This window comes from Heloderma suspectum, chromosome 10, assembly GCF_057233095.1.
Source record: "Heloderma suspectum isolate Gila_16-S chromosome 10, 16-S_ref, whole genome shotgun sequence".
NCBI classification, from domain to species: domain Eukaryota; kingdom Metazoa; phylum Chordata; class Lepidosauria; order Squamata; family Helodermatidae; genus Heloderma; species Heloderma suspectum.
The window spans coordinates 8,781,379-8,800,843 of record NC_139467.1 but is presented as its reverse complement, the minus strand read 5'-3'; the positions used below and the strand labels follow the sequence as shown (position 1 = coordinate 8,800,843).

General features: G+C 46.7%; 1 protein-coding gene across 1 annotated transcript in view; it reads left to right on the top strand.

Annotated features, from left to right (window-relative positions):
* Positions 1-3,576: 3,576 nt before the first annotated feature.
* Positions 3,577-19,465, top strand: part of CLPTM1 (CLPTM1 regulator of GABA type A receptor forward trafficking) — a 36,188-nt gene continuing 20,299 nt past the window's right edge. Inside the window, exons 1-2 of the mRNA XM_084814978.1 lie at positions 3,577-3,644; positions 7,991-8,109. Of these exons, the coding sequence (XP_084671104.1) occupies positions 3,588-3,644; positions 7,991-8,109 (176 nt within the window). The 5' untranslated portion in view covers positions 3,577-3,587. The remainder of the gene's footprint in view (positions 3,645-7,990; positions 8,110-19,465) is intronic.

Genomic DNA, 19,465 nt, shown 5'->3' with positions numbered 1-19,465 from the left:
TCAGAGGTGCACCTAGATAATTTTAGACCCTTATGGGGGGCAGGGAGCCTTTAGACTGTCATGTGTATGACTTCAGTTGTGAAGCACACAACTACCATTTCTTTTCTTCCCTCCCCCCCAGCCCCTTCATTCCATGCATTACTACTACTTCTGAATTCCTGATAAGTCAGAGCAAAAAAACCACACCCCCTGTTTATCAACCATGATTTTTGTAAATATATATATATATAAAAGGTGTCCCCAACCAGTCGTGTCCGACTCTAGGGTGCAGTGCTCATCCCCGTTTCTAAGCCGAAGAGCCAGCGCCGTCCGAAGACGCTTCCGTGGTCATGTGGCCGGCATGACTGAACACCGAGGTGCACGGAACGCTGTTACCTTTCCTGCCGAGGCGGTACCTATTTATCTACTTGCAATTTCTTGCTTTCGAACTGCTAGGTTGGCAGAAGTTGGGACTGAAGATGGGAGCTCACTCCGTCACGCAGCACTCGGGTCTCGAACTGCTGACCTGCCAACCCCTTCCAGTCTGCAGTTCAGCGTCTTAACCACAAAGCCACCGCGGCCCCATATATATATATATATATATATATATATATGTACACTTGAGTGAGTGTGGATGAACATTTTAAACGCACTGAAATCATAGCACCATCATGACTACAGGAATAAAATGGAGTTCATGTCTGCCAACCTGCTGCCAAACGCATTTACTTGGGAATAAGCACAATTTTATTGTAGAAAAGGATAATATATATTTAAAAGTAAAAATAAGGAAATGATCATCTGTCACCATGTACATGCCTGGCCAGCTGCCCCTTGAGTATAAACAATTTTTAAAGGAAGAACATAAGAAGAGCCCTGCTGGATCAGAGCAAGGGTCCATCTAGTCCAGCATTCTGTTCACACAGTGGCCAACCAGCTGCCCACAGGAAACCCACAAGCCAGACATGAGTGCAAGAGCACCTTCCCACCCATGTTCCCCAGGAACTGGTGCACATAGGCTCACTGCCCCTGGTTCTGGAGGCAGCGCATAGCCATCAAGACTAGTAGCCATTGATAGCCTTTTCCTCCAGGAATTTGTCTAACCCCCTTTCAAAGCCGTCCAAATTGGTGGCCATCACTACATCCTGTGGTAGCAAATTCCAAAGTTTAACTTTGCACCATGTGAAGAAGTCCTTCCTTTTTTCTGTCCTGAGTCTCCCACCAGTCAGCTTCACGGGATGACTCTGGGTTCTAGTATTTAGAGACAAGGAGAAAAATATCTCCCTATCCACATTCTCCACACCATGCATAATTTTGTACACCTTTATCATGTCTCCCCTTACCCGCTTTTTTTCCAAGCTAAACAATCCCAGCTGTTGTAACCTTTTCTCGCAAGGGTGATGCTCCAGCCCCTTGATCATTTCATTGCTCTTTTCTGCAAGAAAGGATGCTTGTGGCAATCAGCATCCACCTGTGGGCCTGGCATGCCCATGCTGGCCCAGATGCTGAAACTAGGCATATTAGCCCATCATCTGCTGTTCTCTGGGTGGGACTTTGAGCCCCTTCTGGCTGCAGGGCCCTGGACTTCAGCCCCATGGTCCAGTCCTAGCTGTATCATTACCTGGGATGTCTCCCTGAGCAAGCATCGGAGCCCCCACCAAATGAAGGGAGGTGGGTAGCTACAAAGAAGAGGGCCTTTTGTGTTGTGGCACCCGGGGTGTGGAATGAGCTTCCCAGAGTGGCTCGCCTGGCGCCTACGCTGTGCTCTGAAGACCTTATTTTCCCAGACATTTTAGACTTTCAGTTTCTGTTTTAAATCTGTTCCTGTATTTTAAATCTTTGCAGTGCTGCTAGGTTTCATGTTGGGTTTTTTATTGTATACTGTAGTTTGAAACTTTTATATTGTATTTTATCGTGTTGTGTTGTATGGTTTTAAATGTTGTGAACTGCCCAGAGAGCTTTGGCTATTAGACAGTATAGAAATATAATAAATAAATAACAAAGAGACATTAGAATTTAAAAAAAAATAAGACCAAGATGCTAATTTCAAGATTGCAAGCCCCTTGCGGCAGGGCTCCTCCTCTCCTTGTACATTGTCTAGTGGGACTGTCATCTCCTTCCCTTTCACAGGGCCATCTGCCCCCAAGTGGCCTGTGGCAAGGATCCCAGGGAAATGAGGAAGCAGGCAAAAAAGACCGCAAGTACCTGCTCCAGCTGGTCTCTCCCTTTGCAGACCCCAGTCCCCCTTCCTCAGGACAATTTATCAATCACCACCAGCTGCCCTGCGCGAAGGAACCTGATGACTTGTTATATATGGATATTGTTTCCTGCGGCTTTAAAAATCTATTTGATGTTACTTGTAAGTTGCTTTGAAAGGATTTGTATCTTGAAAGGTGGGATATAAATAATCGCGATGAATAAATAATACATGGATGTGACTATTATGCTTTGCATGCAAAAGGCCCTCGTTTCAGTTCTCTGCATCTCTAAGTAACAGGGCTGAGGAAAAACTCCGGTCTGAAATGCTGGAGAACTGCTCCTGGTCAGTGTGTAGAAAAATACTGAGTCAGATAGACCTATGGTCTGAGATAGCGCGAGCGCAATTGTATGCATGTTGAGACAGAAAAAAAGTCCTACAACTCCCAGCATTCCGCAGCCAGCATGGACTTTTTTATCTGTCTCAGCATGCATACAATTGCACCCTAAGGCAACTTCCTATGTTCCTGATGGCTGGAGTCTGCTATGTATGGATACCTTATTTGCTTGAAGAATATGTTTTCCTCTCTCTGTTTTTTATCCAAATGCAAACCCATAAAACACAAAACTCTTATTGTGGATCAGACATTATTTGTAACTTGAATCCCTCATAATGCAAGCACATCTTAACGGCAGGCTGTAAAAACGGGGGCGGGGCGAGGAAGGTTCCCACCTTCTTGTTTCAGTAAATAATCGGAGAGGGATTTGTACTCTGCGTTGTCGTTGCAGGGTTATTTTTGGATTGACACAAAACAAACGGTGTTTATTTTGTGGAGTTAGCGTAGAGGGTAAATTACCATCTGGCACAACTGACTTCGGATCGATTAACGCGGAGTAACTGTCATAGGTTTTCTCCTCGCACACCCCTGATAAATAATAAAGAACGACAAATTACAGCTTTCATGTTCGTCCTCATCATTTACTCCAGGAATTTCTGCTCTTCACAGTCATTGTGAATGGGTGCGACTTGGTAATATATTGGTGTCCTGATAGTCGATAAGATCTTATACGTGGGAAAGAGCTATCCACATTTTAGATATAAGATCCGATACATCTTATCTGCATGACGGCGGATACAGAAAGGAGAAGGCAGTCGTCACTTCGGACTCGTTAATCCGAATCCGAAGCAACACACCCGGATCGGGCGGCGCCTCTGTATCTGCGGGAGGCGAAAAAGGGCCAATACGACGCTCGCTACGGCGCTGCTCGCGAAATTACGGTACGCCGAAGACTCTCCCGATTTAAGCAGGGGGAGGTCACGTGGCCCTTGCAAAGGGCAGAGGGGAAGAACGGGAGTTGAAAGCGGCAGCGGCAAGTCTCGCGAGAGCTACACCAGGCAACGGCGCAGCAAGATGGCGGCGCCGGAGACGGAGGTGGCGGCGGCAGGTCCCGGCACCGGCCCTGAGCAGGTAGCGGCTGCAGAGCTCTTTTCTCCATCCACCCCCTCACGGGGGCTCCCCCTCAGCGGCCTCCCTTCCCCGAAGACAGTTGCCCCCCACGTCACCTCCCTCTTGCCCCTACCCGCCGGGGGGGCACTTCCCCTCCTGCCCCAGCCCCTCCCTTCCCGTCGTCACGTGACACCCGCCTCTTGCCCCAGTTGTCCGCCATGGCCGTCCGCAGCCCTCGATCTCCCCTCTCCAGGGTGGATTGCTATTGGTTATTTATTACACTCTCATATATTTGTTCCATTTATTTATCATCGCTTAAATCTTTCCGTTAGAGAGCTCAGGGTGGGTTGGGGAGGGGGTACGGAGAGGAGGTTCTCCCATTGTAGCCACCTGACCAGAACAACAACCCTGTGAGGACGGTTAGGCTAAGAGGGCTACCGTACAAGTGACCAAACTTCCCTAGGATGAGTTAGGTAACCTGAATCAAAATGACTTCATTTGTATCCCGTGTTTCCTTCAAGGAGTTCAAGGTAGCAGCGGAGGTCCTTTCCTCATCCCCTTTTTATCTTTACAACAGCCATGTGAGGTAGTTTGAGCTGAGAGGCAGTGAATGGCTGAAGGTCATTTAGGGTGCTTCATGACTGGGGGTTTGAATCTGGGACTCTCTAGTCTTAGTCTGACACTAACCACTATACAACACTGTACAGGTGACAGTTTTGCCCCACGTCTGCACCTGGAGGGTGATAATCCTTTGGCAACATGACTCACCTCAGGATAGCTTAGTTGTCCACATCAGGTAGTTAAAGCAGCTTTTACCACACATCAGGTGCAGTAGTGTGCTAAGTGGGCCATGTGAATTGGTTCAGGGACAGACCTGAGGCCACAAAAGGAGGAGTTTCTAACCCAGTTAGAATTTCCCCAGTCTAAATCCCACAGTCTCTGCACCACACTATACTGATTAGAGTGCTTCCCTCTCGGATGTGTCATATCCTCACCCCACACACACACGCTCCTTCTGGGTACACCGTTTCCTCCTCCTTCTCCTTGATCATCTATCCTGTTCACTTGACTCCTTAGAAGTTCTATCCTGTTTCTCTCTCCATTTAGATAGTTTGCCTGATTCCTCAGGTGCATGCCAAGGGGTTCCCTTCCTGTTAACCTCCCTCTCTGGGACTTTATCTTTCTGCCCCTCAACAGCCTCTGTAGCAAATTGCTTCTGCTTTTTTTCCCCATAAAAAAGGAATTATGCCCTAGATAGCTCTCATAGCAGTTGTCAGTTATCCTTGATTGCAGTCTCTGTATCTCCCTCTGCCCTGTCCTTTCTTGGGCTGGTACTTTCTCTCCTGCCTGTCACCTTTCTTCCAAGTTTAGCCATTGATGCCTCCCCTGCCTTACACAGTATCATCATAGCAACTCACCCCTGACACTTTAACAGGTGTCATTCTGCAGTAATTTCCTTCTAAGGGATTGCCTGATATTCTCATAAACACCGCCAACTCTGGAGCTTCTGTTCTTGTTGAATTGCTAATCTTTTTTGCTCTCCTGGGAAATTGGCCTTTGGTCTCCTTACCTAGGAAACGTTTTTTCCTCCTCCATCCACCCACATGAAATTTCCCTCTTGGGCAGCTGCCCATTCTGCCTTCCCTTTTTCCCAGCAGCCTTTTTCTGATACATGTGTACACATGCAACAGTTTTTCATAAGCCAGATGAATGTTTCCCATTGGAAAAGCCCCTTTTTGGTTGAAATGCTGTAGTCCAGGTTTGCAGACGTTGCCTTCTTTTCTCTGCAAAGAGATTCTTGTCCCACAAACAAGCACCTGATATCCATGGGGAACTGTTCTACCTGACATAATCTCTCCCCTTCTCAATGTCTCTTGTTCCTGGGGATGTTACACACCCTGCCCCAAAATGTGGCTCATTCTAGAGGACAGTTATTCTCTGCAGATGCTCGTCTGTCTCAAATTCAGGCAGTCCTGAACTGTGTGCTATGAGAAACAAATCAACAGCTGCTTTTAAGTATTCTATCAGTCCAAAGGACTTGCCCTTAGGATGCTGCCTGCCATGTGTCTACATGAGTCATTGCTGTGCTGTAAATATATTTCCATTCATCCTTCATTGGGGAGGACAATGTTGTCCTGTCTCAGCATTGGGTGTGATAAGATCATTCAGGGCAGGAGTCTGTCCACTGCAATTCTGGATGAGTTACTGCTTAGTGCTTGCCTCCCCTTCTGAGAGGAAGCACTCTCAGAACAGTGACTCCCTCAGACACAGGTGGGCTCATTTGAGGGTGGGAGATTTCTTCTCTTTTGATCTCTAAAAGTAATTCATTTGAGGCATGTCTCCTGGTATAATCCAGAGGCATTTGCCATAGCTATCAGATGTTTGGGCAACAGTGTTCAGCAGCTGGTTTTAGCTGCTTACTGCAGGGCATGAACCAAGGGGATTACCTTTCCACGCCTGTTTTCTCCACCCTTTGCTGGGAAACTGCTCACACATTGCCCATTTAATCCTGTCATCCGTATCTTAGCACCAGTGTTACCTTTTAGATTTGTTTTTCACTTTAGGATTTCCAGGGACATATCACCTGGAACCATCATGATACTTCCCCTTTATTTCCCACCCCTTCCAGACTTTCCCACAATGTCTTTGTGCTGAAATCTGGTACCCCCTGTGTTTTTAAGTTTAAAGCGGTATACTTTTGAATCATAATTTTTTTCCAGATTCAAAGCAAACTGCAAACAGTTTCAAGAGGATCTGGGTGAATGGGAATGAAACAGCAGTGAGATTTGATCTAAGAGAGTACAAAGTGAGGCACACTAGAGCAAAAAAAAAAAAAAAATCCCAAGTTCACATAGAAATGTATGAAGTCTGGAATGGCTGTAATTCTCCAGGAAGGGAACTAAGCGAAAATCTCTGCTGTGTATGGTTGCAATAACATTTGCTACATAAAATGTGTTACAAATTATTAGGAAGGGGATGGAGAATAAAATGGTCAAGTACATGAACACCCTTCTATAAACCTATAGTTAACCCACATTTGGAATATTACACACAGTTCCAGTCCTCCTATCTCAGAAGGGGTATTATAGAGATTGGTTGCCCTTTTCTACACCTATGTGATCACAGGGCCAGCACACCTTCTGTACAAGGAAAGGCAAAAGTGTTTGTGGCTGTTTAGTTTAGAAAAAACTATTCTGGGGAGAATGAAAGAGGTTTATGAAATTATTAATGGTGTGGAGAAAGCGAAGTCTTCATCCCTCTCCTATAACACTAGTACTCAGTGGCCAAAGTAGCTTGTGGGTAGTAGTTCATCTGGAACGGCCAGGTAAAAATGCTTCTTCCATAGCCCATAATTATCTTTATGGAATCCACTGCCACAAAGGATGGCTTTAAAAGGGAAAGTTTGGATGGCTTTAAAGGGGGATTAGGCCATCCTTCTGCCATGGCTGGCTGGGGGATGCTAGGAGTTGTAATCCAGCACATCTAGAGGGCCCCAGGTTGAGGAAGGCTGTGTTAGACAAATTCTTGGAATTGAGCCGGCAATAGACCTATTAGCCTGGATGGCTCTCTCAGAATTCCATATTGCTGGGGAGCAAACAGGGGAGGACTATAGCCTTCATACCCTGTTTGGGGCTCCCTGGAAGCATCTGTGTGGCAGTTTCTGGAAATAGCATGCTGGACTAGATGGACTGCTGACTCGATCCAGCAGGCCTCTTTTTACATAGTTGATTGTGGTATTATCCCCATATTACAGATGGGGAGGCTGAAGCTGAGGGGTGGTAGCTTGTGAATGCATGGCTAAGTTGAGATGTGGACTGTGAGTTTCTTGAAGTGCACCTCGAACTCTTAGCCGCTGTATTTCCCCAGTTCTTCAGATCAGTGTTCTATGGCACTTTTACATCTCGCTTTAAATACTGTATGTAAACAGCTTCCCTGGGAACATGAACTCATTCGTATCCCATGAAGCAGCGGTCCTCAACCTTGGGTCCCCACATGTCATTGGGCTACAACTCCCTATCATCCCTGACCATTGGCAGTGTTGGGTGGGGATGATGAGAGTTGTAGTCATTAAGACCCAAGGTTGCCCTTGAGCAGCCTTCCCCAACCTGATACCTTCCACATGTTTTGGACTTCACCTCCCATTAGTCCCAACCAGCATGGGCGATGGTCAGGAATGCTGGGAATAGTAGTCCAAACCATCCGGAGGGCACCAGGTTGGGGAAGACCCCCTCAGGCAAGAGGGGTCTCCAGTCGTTGCATTTCCCAGAAATGGCTTTGGAACAGCCAGGAAATTGAGCCTCTCAGTTGCTTATGACAAATGGCTCCTATTGATATCTGTCTTCCCATTTTCCTCCCCACTTTTAAAGCAAGTGACTAGCAATGGAACTGCAGGGGGAGGTGAAGGGGTTGTCGAAACCCAGCAACAGAACCAGCCCCAACAGCAAGCTCCAAATGCCTGGCAGGTCATCAAAGGAGTCCTGTTCAGGTGAGATCTCAATGGTTCTACAACTGTTGTTTTGTCATCCTGTGCATGTGTATATATCATACTTAATTGGAGGGCATGTGTGTGTGTTTCTCCACTGTCCTTAAATCACCTAATTCTGGATTTTGCATGTCATGGATCACGTTTCTATACTTTATGAAAGCAGCAATAACCCACTGTATCCTACATCTAGAGAGATACGAATTGGCATTACTGAAGCGCCTCAGTATGTTCCTAGCACATTGCAAATAGAATCTCCATAGTCCTTGCAACAGCTGTACCCCCATATTGCAGCTGGTGGTGGCAGTCTGAGGGAATAGCGGCTAGTAAACATAGTAGGTGTATGGCAGAGGTGAGATTTGAACCAGGGATTTCCGCTGGCTCCTAGTTTGGTCTCTTAGCTACTTAACTACTCTTAGCTACACTACTTTAGTTCTACACCAAATGGCAAACCTAAAGCCTACTTCTCTCAGACAGCAGATGAACTGGTAAACGTGTCTCTGGACAGTACTTCTTCAGACTACTCATGAAGCTCATGTGACTGAATGCCAGCCTGCTATACAAGAATAGAGATGTAAAACCTCCATAAATTTTGAAGCCATGGAAAAAAGTGTTTTTTCTCCCGTTTTGGCAGGCTGTGTGTGTAAATGTTTGGCTAAATTGAAATATATGCACTACTTCCTTATCAACCCTAAACTTACTTTACTGTTTGACAACATAAAATTCATAATTTCTAACTTAGTACAATTGTATTTGCTAACTACCAGGCAGATTTATGAGATTTAGGAAGCAATCCTATGCATGTTTAGACAGAAAAGGATCCTACAACTCCCAGTGTTCTCAGTTAGCATGGCTGGCTGGGGAATGCTGGGAGGTGTAGGACTTTTTCCTGTCTAAACATGCATAGGATTACATGCATAGGCCCTTATAGAATAATCCTCTCCATGTTTGTTCGGAAGTAAGACCCATTCTGTTCAATAGTTTACTCCCAGGTCAGCGTTTATAGGATTGCAGCCTCAAAAGTATAAAAATGCATTTGTTTTGTACAAGGAAAATTCTGAATGTACGCAGTAGGAGAGAGAGCGAGAGCTGCAAAGTGTTGTGCCCTATGCTACCTAAGCATGTGTATATTAACTTTTGACATCTGAGAAGCAGGAAAAAATAAAAGTTGAAATAGGAAGCCACTAGATCAAAGTTCACTAGAATAAGGCAAGCAACAATTCACAAACTAAGAAGGCCCTATATGCTTCTGTCATGAAGACAGTACCTTGAGTTTGAGTCTTGCATGTCTTTTCACACATTGGAGCTATCATTTTCTAATCTGTAGATTGTCTTATATAAAAAACTTGGTTCTACACATTTTGAGGGAGTAAAACCTTGCCTTAAAAAGCATTTCATTCACTCCAGAAGAGAGAGAGTTTTGTATGAGGGCTTTTTTCCGGTGTTCGCCCAAACCTTTATTTTTTCCTTTGGAAAAATGGGTAGGGGGAATTGGTGTGTTCCAATTTTTCCTGTCCGTCCGTCCCCCATCTCTATAGAAGAGACATTACCTACATATAGAAAGCTAGCATGTCAGGGAGAAGGCTCTCTACTTCCCTCACCAAATTTTCTGTATACAGGAAGTTTTTCTATATAGGGGACATTCAACCATGCATCCCCCTTCTCCCCACCTGCATTTTGAAATGGTACGTTCAAGACACATTTACTGTGTCTGCTGCTATTTGTGAGAACCAGGCCTCATGGCCTTCTGTCTTCCCTAGAGCAGTGGTGGCTTTCCACCCAGCATTTAGTCTTGTCACTTAAAATGATGCAGTTCCAGAAGCAAAGAGTTCATGGGTCCAAGAGAGGCCTGTGCCAGAGGCATCTCTGTGGCAAAATACATTTAGAAATGTATTCTTTACTTACAGACAGCCGTTCTCTTTAAGTGTAGCAGAGTTCTTCGTCACACCACGCTTCTCAGCAACTTCCAAGGCAGTGGCATCCGTGGAACTTTTAATACTTGCTTTAGTGCCAAAACCTTAAATCTCACTTGGAATCTTGATAGTTTGATGGTTAGTAGGTGACGAGGTTATGGAGAGAAATGTCTTTTCTTTGGCTTCTGTGTAGTGGCAGGTCACAAAAGAGGGAGGTGCCACCAAACCCTGACATAAAGGAAGCAATAAAAACGTATATATCGCACAGAGCAATCCAAAGCCCCAGTGGTTTCAGGATGTACAGCCCTTTAGTGGAATACAACTACATGAAGAAGTGACTATTGCCTTAGATTCAGAGGGCTACATCAGTGGCATACCTCCTTCCCGTCACCGTATTGGTGGCATATATTGCTCTGAAGAAATGGGACTTCAGCGTGCTCTGATGGATTAATACATTTTGCTTTGCAGCATCTTGAGTGTCTGTGTCAGCTTTTGGATAAACATGATGTGTTGAAAAATAGGACAGGGTAGTCCAGAGGTTCCCAAGTTTTTTACTAATTTTTATTGGATCATTATCCAGTTAGGAACTGTGCTGATGGCCGATATCAATAATTCCTCCCCAAATACTTCAGCAGTATATAGCAATGCCCTTCTTTCACACACACCCTCCTTTCCTGAAACCAGAGAGGCTTGGATTTTCTTTCCAACGCAATCCTGAGGGTGTTGGATGGGTTACGATACATTTTCATATAATTTTATCACAGTACATATCTGAGGAAGGCCGTGCTTCGGTTACTTGTTTAAGGCCATCTATGGTTACTTGTTTAAGGCCATCTATGATTGAACTTTGGGGTGTCCTGTCTTAGTGAAAGGCTCTGTTCTTTCTCCTTATGGTCTTGCCAGAGTCTCCTGCTCTGGGAGTGTTGGCGTGGTGGTGGTGGTGGTGGTGGTGAGATTGGCAGTTGCTACTCCAAATCCTGCTTTTCTAGCCTGTCCTCGCTGTGCGGGAGGGTGCTGGGTGCAAAGCAACAGACATGAGTGCCTTGCTGCTTATGGAAGGGGCTTCCTTTACTCCTGAAGAAAAAGTGGAACAGGGCAGCTTTCCCCAGCCTGGTGCCCTCCCAGTGGGTTGGGTGACAATCCCCATCATCCCTTGCATGCTGGCTGGGGATGATGGGAATTGTGGCCCAACCCATTGGGTGGGGATGGCTGCAATAGGGCATAGTAAAGAGCTGTCAAAGACTGGCAGCAAGGAAACCTTGGAAAGCGCATTGTGGTAAGTCAGATGTGCCTTCCTGCTGGTACAGAATGGTGACTCTAGAGCCTTTTTAATCGTGTGCACTTGAAAAATTGTGCCTCCATTGGAAGAGGGTAGCTGCGATTGCTGCCACGGCCTCTACTTGCTGCAGCTACTTGGCATGCCATCAATCTTACCTAGGTCGCATCTCAGCCTACCTGTCTTTATTAACTGTTTAATGAAAGCACTTTAAATTTGTAAACATATATAAAACATCCAGGGCCAGATGAACTGCACCCTAGAGTAATAAAGGAACTGGCAGAAGAGCTCTCACAACCACTGTCTATTATCTTTGAGAAATCATGGAGGATGGGTGAAGTGCCAGATGACTGGAGGAAGGCTAATGTTGTCCCTGTCTTCAAAAAGAGTAAAAAGGAGGAACCTGGGAACTACAGACCAGTCAGTCTGACATCAATCCATGGGAAAATTCTGGAGCGGATGATAAAGCAATCCATCTGTAAGCACTTTGAAAACAATGCAGTGATTCCTTGAAGCCAACATGGATTTCTCAAGAACAAATCCTGCCGGACGAATCTGATCTCATTTTTTGATCAAGTAACCTCCCTTGTAGACTGTGGGAATGCTGTAGACATAATGTACCTCGACTTCAGCAAGACTTTCAACAAAGCACCCCATGATATCCTGATGAGCAAACTAGATCAAAGTAGGCTAGATGAAACAACTATCAGGTGGATCCACAGTTGGCTATGGAATCAGACTCAAAGAGTGCTTATCAATGGGATCTTCTCAAACTGGGGAGAGGTAACAAGCGGGGTACCGCAGGGCTCAGTCCTGGACCCAGTGCTCTTCAACATTTTTATTAATGACTTGGAGGAGGAGGTGCAGGGAATGCTGATCAAATTTGCAGATGACACAAAATTGGGCGGGATAGCTAATACCTTGGAAGACAGGAACAAAATTCAAAGTGATCTCAATAGACTGGAGCGCTGGGCAGAAAACAACAGAATGACATTTAATAGGGATCAATGCCAAGTTCTGCACCTAGGAAAAAGAAACCAAATGCACAGTTAGAAAATGGGAGACACTTGGCTCAACAACACTACAAGCAAGAAGGATCTTGGAATTGTTGTCGATCACAAGCTGAATATGAGCCAACAATGTGATGTGGCTGCATAAAAGGCAAATGCTCTTTTGGGCTGCATTCATAGAAGCATCGCTTCCAAATCCCGGGAAGTACTAGTTCCCCTCTACTCAGCAGTGGTTAGGCCTCATCTGGAGTACTGTGTCCAGTTCTGGGCACCACATTTAAAGAAGGATGCAGACAAGCTGGAGAGGGTTCAGAGGAGGGCAGCAAAAATTATTTTTATTTATTAAATTTATTAATCGCCCATCTGGCTGGTCACCCAGCCACTCTGGGCGATGTACAATAATAGAAACAGTTTAAAACAATAAAATTCTACATTAAAAACATCATATTTCTAAAAATACCCTAACCCACCCCAAATGCCTGCCTGAACAACCATGTTCTTAAGGCATGGCAGAAGCTCATTAAAGAGGGGGCATGGCGGAGTTCCCTAGGGAGGGAGTTCCACAGAGTGGGGGCCACCACAGAGAAGGCCCTCTCCCTCGTCCTCACCAGTCTAGCTGTCCTGGCTGATGGGACAGAGAGAAGGCCATCCGAGGCTGATCCTGTTAAGCGGCCTGTCTGGTGTTGCTGGAGGCACTCCTTAAGATAGGCTGGGCCGGAACTATATAGGGCTTTAAAGGTCAAAACCAACACCTTGAATGTGGCCCGGAAAACAACTGGTAACCAGTGCAACTCCTTCAGCACTGGAGTGATGTGATCTTGCCAGCGGCTGCCTTTAATCAGGCAAGCTGTTGCATTCTGTACCAGCTGCAGCTTCCGAACCATCTTCAAGGGTAACTCCATGTAGAGCACATTACAGTAGTCTAAACGAAAGGAGACCAGGGCATATACTACAGATGGGAGCAGATGGTTGGGAAGGTAGGGGTGCAGCCACTGTATCAGATGGAGTTGGTACAGCGCTGTCCGACTCACAGCTGACACCTGAGCCTCCGTGGACAGCTGGGAGTCTAAGATGACCCCCAAGCTGCAGACCTGGTCTTTCAAGGGTAGCCGTACCCCATTCAACACCAGGTCAGCATCCCCCAGCCTCCTCTTGTCTCCTACCAAAAGTACCTCGGTCTTGTCAGGGTTCAGCTTCAGCTTATTCCTCCCCATCCAGCCACTCACCGTCTCCAGACATTTGGACAGGGATTCTACGGCCAACCTTGGTGAAGATTTGAACGAGAGATAGAGCTGCGTGTCATCCGCATATTGATGACACCGCACCCCAAACTTCCTGATGATAGCCCCCAGCAGCTTCACATAGATGTTAAATAGCATCGGGGAGAGGATGGAACCCTGTGGCACCCCACAAGTGAGCGGCCACAGATCCGAAACCTCTCCTAGTGCTACCCCCTGGTACCTGCCGGAGAGGAATGACTGGAACCAACGCAATACGGTGTCTCCAATGCCCAACCCCTCCAGGCAGTCCAGGAGGATACGGTGGTCAACGGTACCAAAAGCCGCTGAGAGGTTGAGGAAAACAAGTAAGGAGCATTCACCCCTATCCAGAGCCGCCCTCATATCATCCACCAAGGTGACCAAGGCCGTTTCTGTCCCAGGCCTGAAGCCCGACTGAAATGGATCTAGATAATCGGTTTCTTCCAAGTGTGCCTTCAACTGCATCGCCACCACCTGGTCAATCACCTTGCCCAAAAATGGCAGATTTGAGACTAGGCAAAAGTTATTCAGAACTTGGGGATCCAAGGAGGGCTTCTTTAAGAGCGGTCTTATCACTGCCTCCTTGAGAGCTGATGGCATCACCCCCTCCTCAAGGGAGGCGTTTACCACCACCCTGATCCCCTCACCCAGCCTCTCTAAGGGTAGCATAATGAGCAAGATGGGCAAGGATCAAGTAAGCAGGTGGTCGGCCTGACAGATTAAAGCACCTTGTCCACTTCATCAGGAGGAAGAAGCTGGAACCTATCCCACAAAACCGGTTTGCCACAGACCACTTCTTGCTCACTAACTGTATCCACAGCGCATGGAATAACGCTCCTAATCCGATCAATTTTATCCACAAAGTGCCTTGCCAAAGCCTCACAGGAGGCCTTAGAATGCTCCAGTGGTTCCGGAGCAACTGGACCGACCAGGCTCCGGACCACTTGGAACAGCCTCCTGGGACAGCACTCTGCAGACGCGATGGAGGCAGCATAATATTCCTTTTTTGCTGCCTTCACCGCCACGTGATAGGCTGAAGATATAGCTCTAGCCCGTGTCTGATCGTCTTTGGAGCGAGACTTCCGCCACCGGCACTCTAGCCATCTCACCTCCTGTTTCAGAGCTCGTAACCGCGGATTGAACCATGGTGCAGTCCGAGCCCTGTTCAAGGGGAGAGGGCGTTTTGGAACCACCCAATCTAATGCCCCAGTGAGTGTGACATTCCAGCCACCCACCAGGGTCTCAACCGAGTGGCCATTGGTGTGCTCCAGAGATCCCCAAGCGCGTTCAGGAATCCATTCGGATCCATAAAACACCTGGGACGGACCATTTTAATGGGTCCTCCACCCCTGCGGAGGGGTTGTGGAACTGAGAAGTCCAATGTCACCAGATAGTGATCTGACCATGACAAGGGGGTGGTGGATATACCCCTGACTTCCAGATCACTCCCCGCTTCTCCAGAAACAAACTTAAGGTCTAGCGCATGACCGGCTACATGGGTGGGCCCAGTTGGAATAGGGTGCAGCTCCCAGGAAGCCATGGTCTCCATGAAGTCCCGAGGTGCCCCCGTGAGGACAGCCTCAATGTACATTGAAATCCCCCAACACCAATAAGTTAGGGGACTGTACACGCATATCAGAGACCACCTCAAGCACCTCAGCCAGGGAGTCAGTCGTGCAGTGGGGTGGATGGTACATGAGCAGAATCCCCAGACTGCCCTTCGGGCCCAACCTCCAGTACATGCACTTAACAACCTTGGTCTCCCAGAGAGGGGGTCTGGTGAAGACCAAGGACTCTCGGTAGATAACAGCCACTCCCCCTCCCCGATCCCCAGCCCTCGGCTGCTGTGCATACGAAAATCCAGCTGGACACATGGCCGCAAGAGTTGGAGCAGCAGCCTCAGCCAGCCAGGTCTCCATAAAACATGTCAGGTCTGCACCCACATCCAGGATCATGTCATGGATGAGGGATGTTTTCTGGATGACAGACCTGGCATTGCAGAGCAGCAAATGAAGGCCAGAAGATGGAGTCACGCCTCCCCCAGCCATCCTTCAGCTCTGGACAGGCCCGGAGCAGGGGACCGATACTACACATCTCTCCCTTGTTCCCCTTACGTGGCCTGGCTTTCCCCTAGCGCTCCGCCAGCACCTGCTGTCCAGCCTCAGTATGTTCTGGGCCTCAACCCTCCCCCTACTGCCTCCATCAGGTGGACACATGCCCCCTCGCTCCCGCCTATCAGGCAGGCTACCCACCCCTAAAAACACAACAGAATCCCCCCAAAATGATCAGGGGACTGGAAACAAAGCCCTATGAAGAGAGACAGACTGAAAGAACTGGGCATGTTTAGCCTTGAGAACAGAAGACTGAGGGGAGATATGATAGCACTCTTCAAGTACTTGAAAGGCTGTCACAGAGAGGAAGGCCAGGATCTCTTCTCGATCATCCCAGAACGCAGGACATGGAATAATGGGCTCAAGTTACAGGAAGCCAGATTCCAGCTGAACATCAGGAAAAACTTCCTGACTGTTAGAGCAATACAACTATGGAACCAATGACCTAGGGATGTGGTGGGCTCTCCCCCATTGGAGGCATTCAAGATGAGGCTGGGCAGCCATCTGTCAGGGATGCTCTGACTTGGATTCCTGCACTGAGCAGGGGGTTGGACTCAATTGTCTTATAGGCCCCTTCCAACCCTACTATTCTATGATACTATGATCCCAACTCCCTGCACGGCACACACGCTGCTTACATCCTCCCCCTCTTCAAATTATGACACAAACATTACATTAATGTTAACTATTTGAATACAGTAAGATACCACACATGCGAAGAAGGAAGGTGTTTGTGGGAAGAAGACCTGTAATTACGTAGAAGCAGGTATGCTATGTAGAGTCTAAAGGTGGTTTGCAGTGTGGTCCTAAGCACATTTACTTGGAATTGAGTCCCACCGTGTTCCGTGGTGCTTGCTCCCACTTACGTGGTCTTCATAGGCCTCCAAAGCTGGACAACACAAAAGTGCTGGCTGTACTTCAACATGGCTTTGCTGTGATTTTCACTTTAGCTGGTGCATGTGGGAGCAGCCTTTGGGAGGCCCACAACTTGTGCAGACAGGGCTTGAGCATGTTTTTCAGGTTTGTGGGTTTCTGCTGTTGGTGGAGGTGGCTGCTGGTGACCCAGTCCTGCCTGTCACTTGCCATTGTGATATGACTGGGTCACCCAGACCTTGAAGTCTGAGGGCAAAGTTACAGGTTGTACAGGATCAGTTATCGTGAGCAGCAGCTGCACAGGGCAAGTGATGGTCCAAGAGGGTGCTGAGTAGGTTGAGGGGGTAGGGCGGAGTCAGCCTTCCAGTGACAAAACTGAGTAATATTATCTCAGAGATAGGTTCACGTCTTCCTTATGTAACAATCACCGCCCCATTACTTGCCCAGCAAAACAAGCCCATCTGGGCAACAGAAATTATATTAGTAGCAGCTAACCATTCTAACACATTAGAATGACCTCTGAAGAACAAGGTGATGGGAAAGAGACCAGAATTTCTGCTTCCAAAGCCTTTATGGTAGCTATTGGCTTGGGATGCTGTGAGCTGCATCAGCAAAATATTTTGGCACCTGAGCAGTGCCAGCCAAGCAGCAAACTTTTAAACGATTAGAACTATTAAACATTTCAATTTATTAATGCAATTCAGATTGGAACAGGGTCAGCTTTGGAGAGTTTTCCCCCTAGAAATGGGCAAATGCTGCAGTAAAGTATTTTCAAAATTGTGAGTGTGCAAAAATCGTTATGATCTTTACTTGGCGAGGGGCCCTCTCTCATTGCTCAAATGGATCCAAAGCGTGTCTTTGAAGTTAAAGTAATAATCCATCTTTCATTGAATTGAAAGTTTTCCAGTTGTGACCCATTTTAAGTAGGGAGGCTTAGAGGGAGTCCTATAGTAGATTAAATTATTCCCTTCTTTTTAGATCATCCAGTTATTCGTAAGCATTGCTAGTACTGTTGGCAACTAAAGAAAGCACACTTGCAGACCGGTCTGCAGGCATTACTGGCCCTCCTACCCATACGTGTCTTAGTCACCTGCAACTTAAAATGAAATACAAAGGAACCACATTTTTGTAAAGCTTCCCTGCTGAATCACCTTGTTCTTTCCTACCAAGAGGATAAGCGGCGCTTTGCAAATCTGAAGCAAACATGATTTAGCTAATTAACTATATGGCTTTAAACTGATTGGTTGGTTCAATCTGTGGATGTGTTTATGTACTACAACACCCCCCCCCCCCGAAGTAAAGATATTTGGTGGGGGGAACCTTGAATGAAGGTGACATTGTCTCTTGAGTGTGAATTTCAAATTAAAAGATACCAGTCATTGTCGGAGAAAAGAAAGGCATCTATGTTTTTCCTCAGATTTGGGAAGCAGGCTACACTCTCAGGCCCTCCTAGGTTTGTGGGTTTAGCTGATGATTCATGAAGCAGTGGAAGCTGACAGCACTGTGATTCTGTCTTCCCAGTGGGCTGATTATCTTCAGCCATAATTTTAAACACACTAGCCTTTTAATGCAGGATGAGATGTGCAGAGCTTCTTTACAATACTAGCAGTGCTGATACTTACAAGGCAGTGCACCAAGGCAGGGGGCTGGGAGCGAGATGCAAAGATGTTGCGCTCCCGTGTTTCCTGAAGTAAGCATACTTGAGAGATACAACAAGCCAGTCAGCTGAGGCAAGGGACTTGCTTAATTCGGTTCGTCTTCCCCCTCCTCAAAAATGTGTTTGCCCAGGGGTGAGCAGGACTTTATTTCTGCTGGCCTCCAGTATATTCCACCACATATATAACAGATTTATTTCACTATTAGAACTAATACCTTCCATGGCCGCTACCAAGCTGACTTGGAGACGGCACCTTCCTGACTCCATACATAATGAACAATCGGGCTCTTGAGGCTTCACAAAACCTCTCACTTAGACATCTTCCCCCAAGGGAGATCTGTTCCTTAGAGAAGAGACCCAGAGTGTCAGTGTAGTGGACTTGGAACTTTAAGACTAGATTTCAAATTCCCACTCAGATATGAAGCTCCCTGAGTGACCTTGGGCCATTTTCAGCCTAACCTTCCTCACAAGGTTGTTGAGTGGGGATAAAATGCAGGGCAGCAGGGGAGATATACCATCATGAGTTGTTTGGAGGAAGAGTGGGATACAAATGATTATTACTATAAATAATGGTAGTACTTTATTAGGCTGTTTGTAGTACCAGGTGCCGAAGCAGTTAATGACAAAGTTGATTTGGAGGCAACTTGAAAGCAGCAGCAAGTTCTCAGCCTTACATTTTACATCCTTTGTGGGGGGGGGGGGTGTCCATACTTTCTGTGTGTATATATATTTCACACATAATATAGTCCCATGCAAGCCATTAATGTAGTACCTTTGCTTTTAAAATGTAGGCAATAACAGCAAAGATACAAATCAAAAGGTGCGCTATTGCCGTAGTACACAGACCACATTCAGTTCTGCTGATGGTATCTCTCTTGCTGCCTCCCCAAAGGATATTGCAAAAGCTGAATTAGCCCCGAGGTGGATGGCAGCAAGAGACCCAGAAATCTGATATGAAGAAACACTGATAAGTTTGGATAGGGGGACGGGGCTTAAGTCATAATGTGTGTGCAGAGGGGGGAGTTTTATGTTCTTACATCTGCCAATTTCATGCAGAGAGAATGCATTGAATAGCTCCAAAGAGAGAGCCAGTTGTGTCTCTCTCCTAACCTTTTCAGTAGGAACCAAATGGCCATCTTCTATCACAGGAATAGCCAGGTTCTTTCCCTGGGGTGGGGGCTCTCTTCTGCAGCTACTCTGCTGAGAGAGAGTAGTGTGTCCCCCAATCCACTCATTAACCATACTTTTATTTTTATTTAT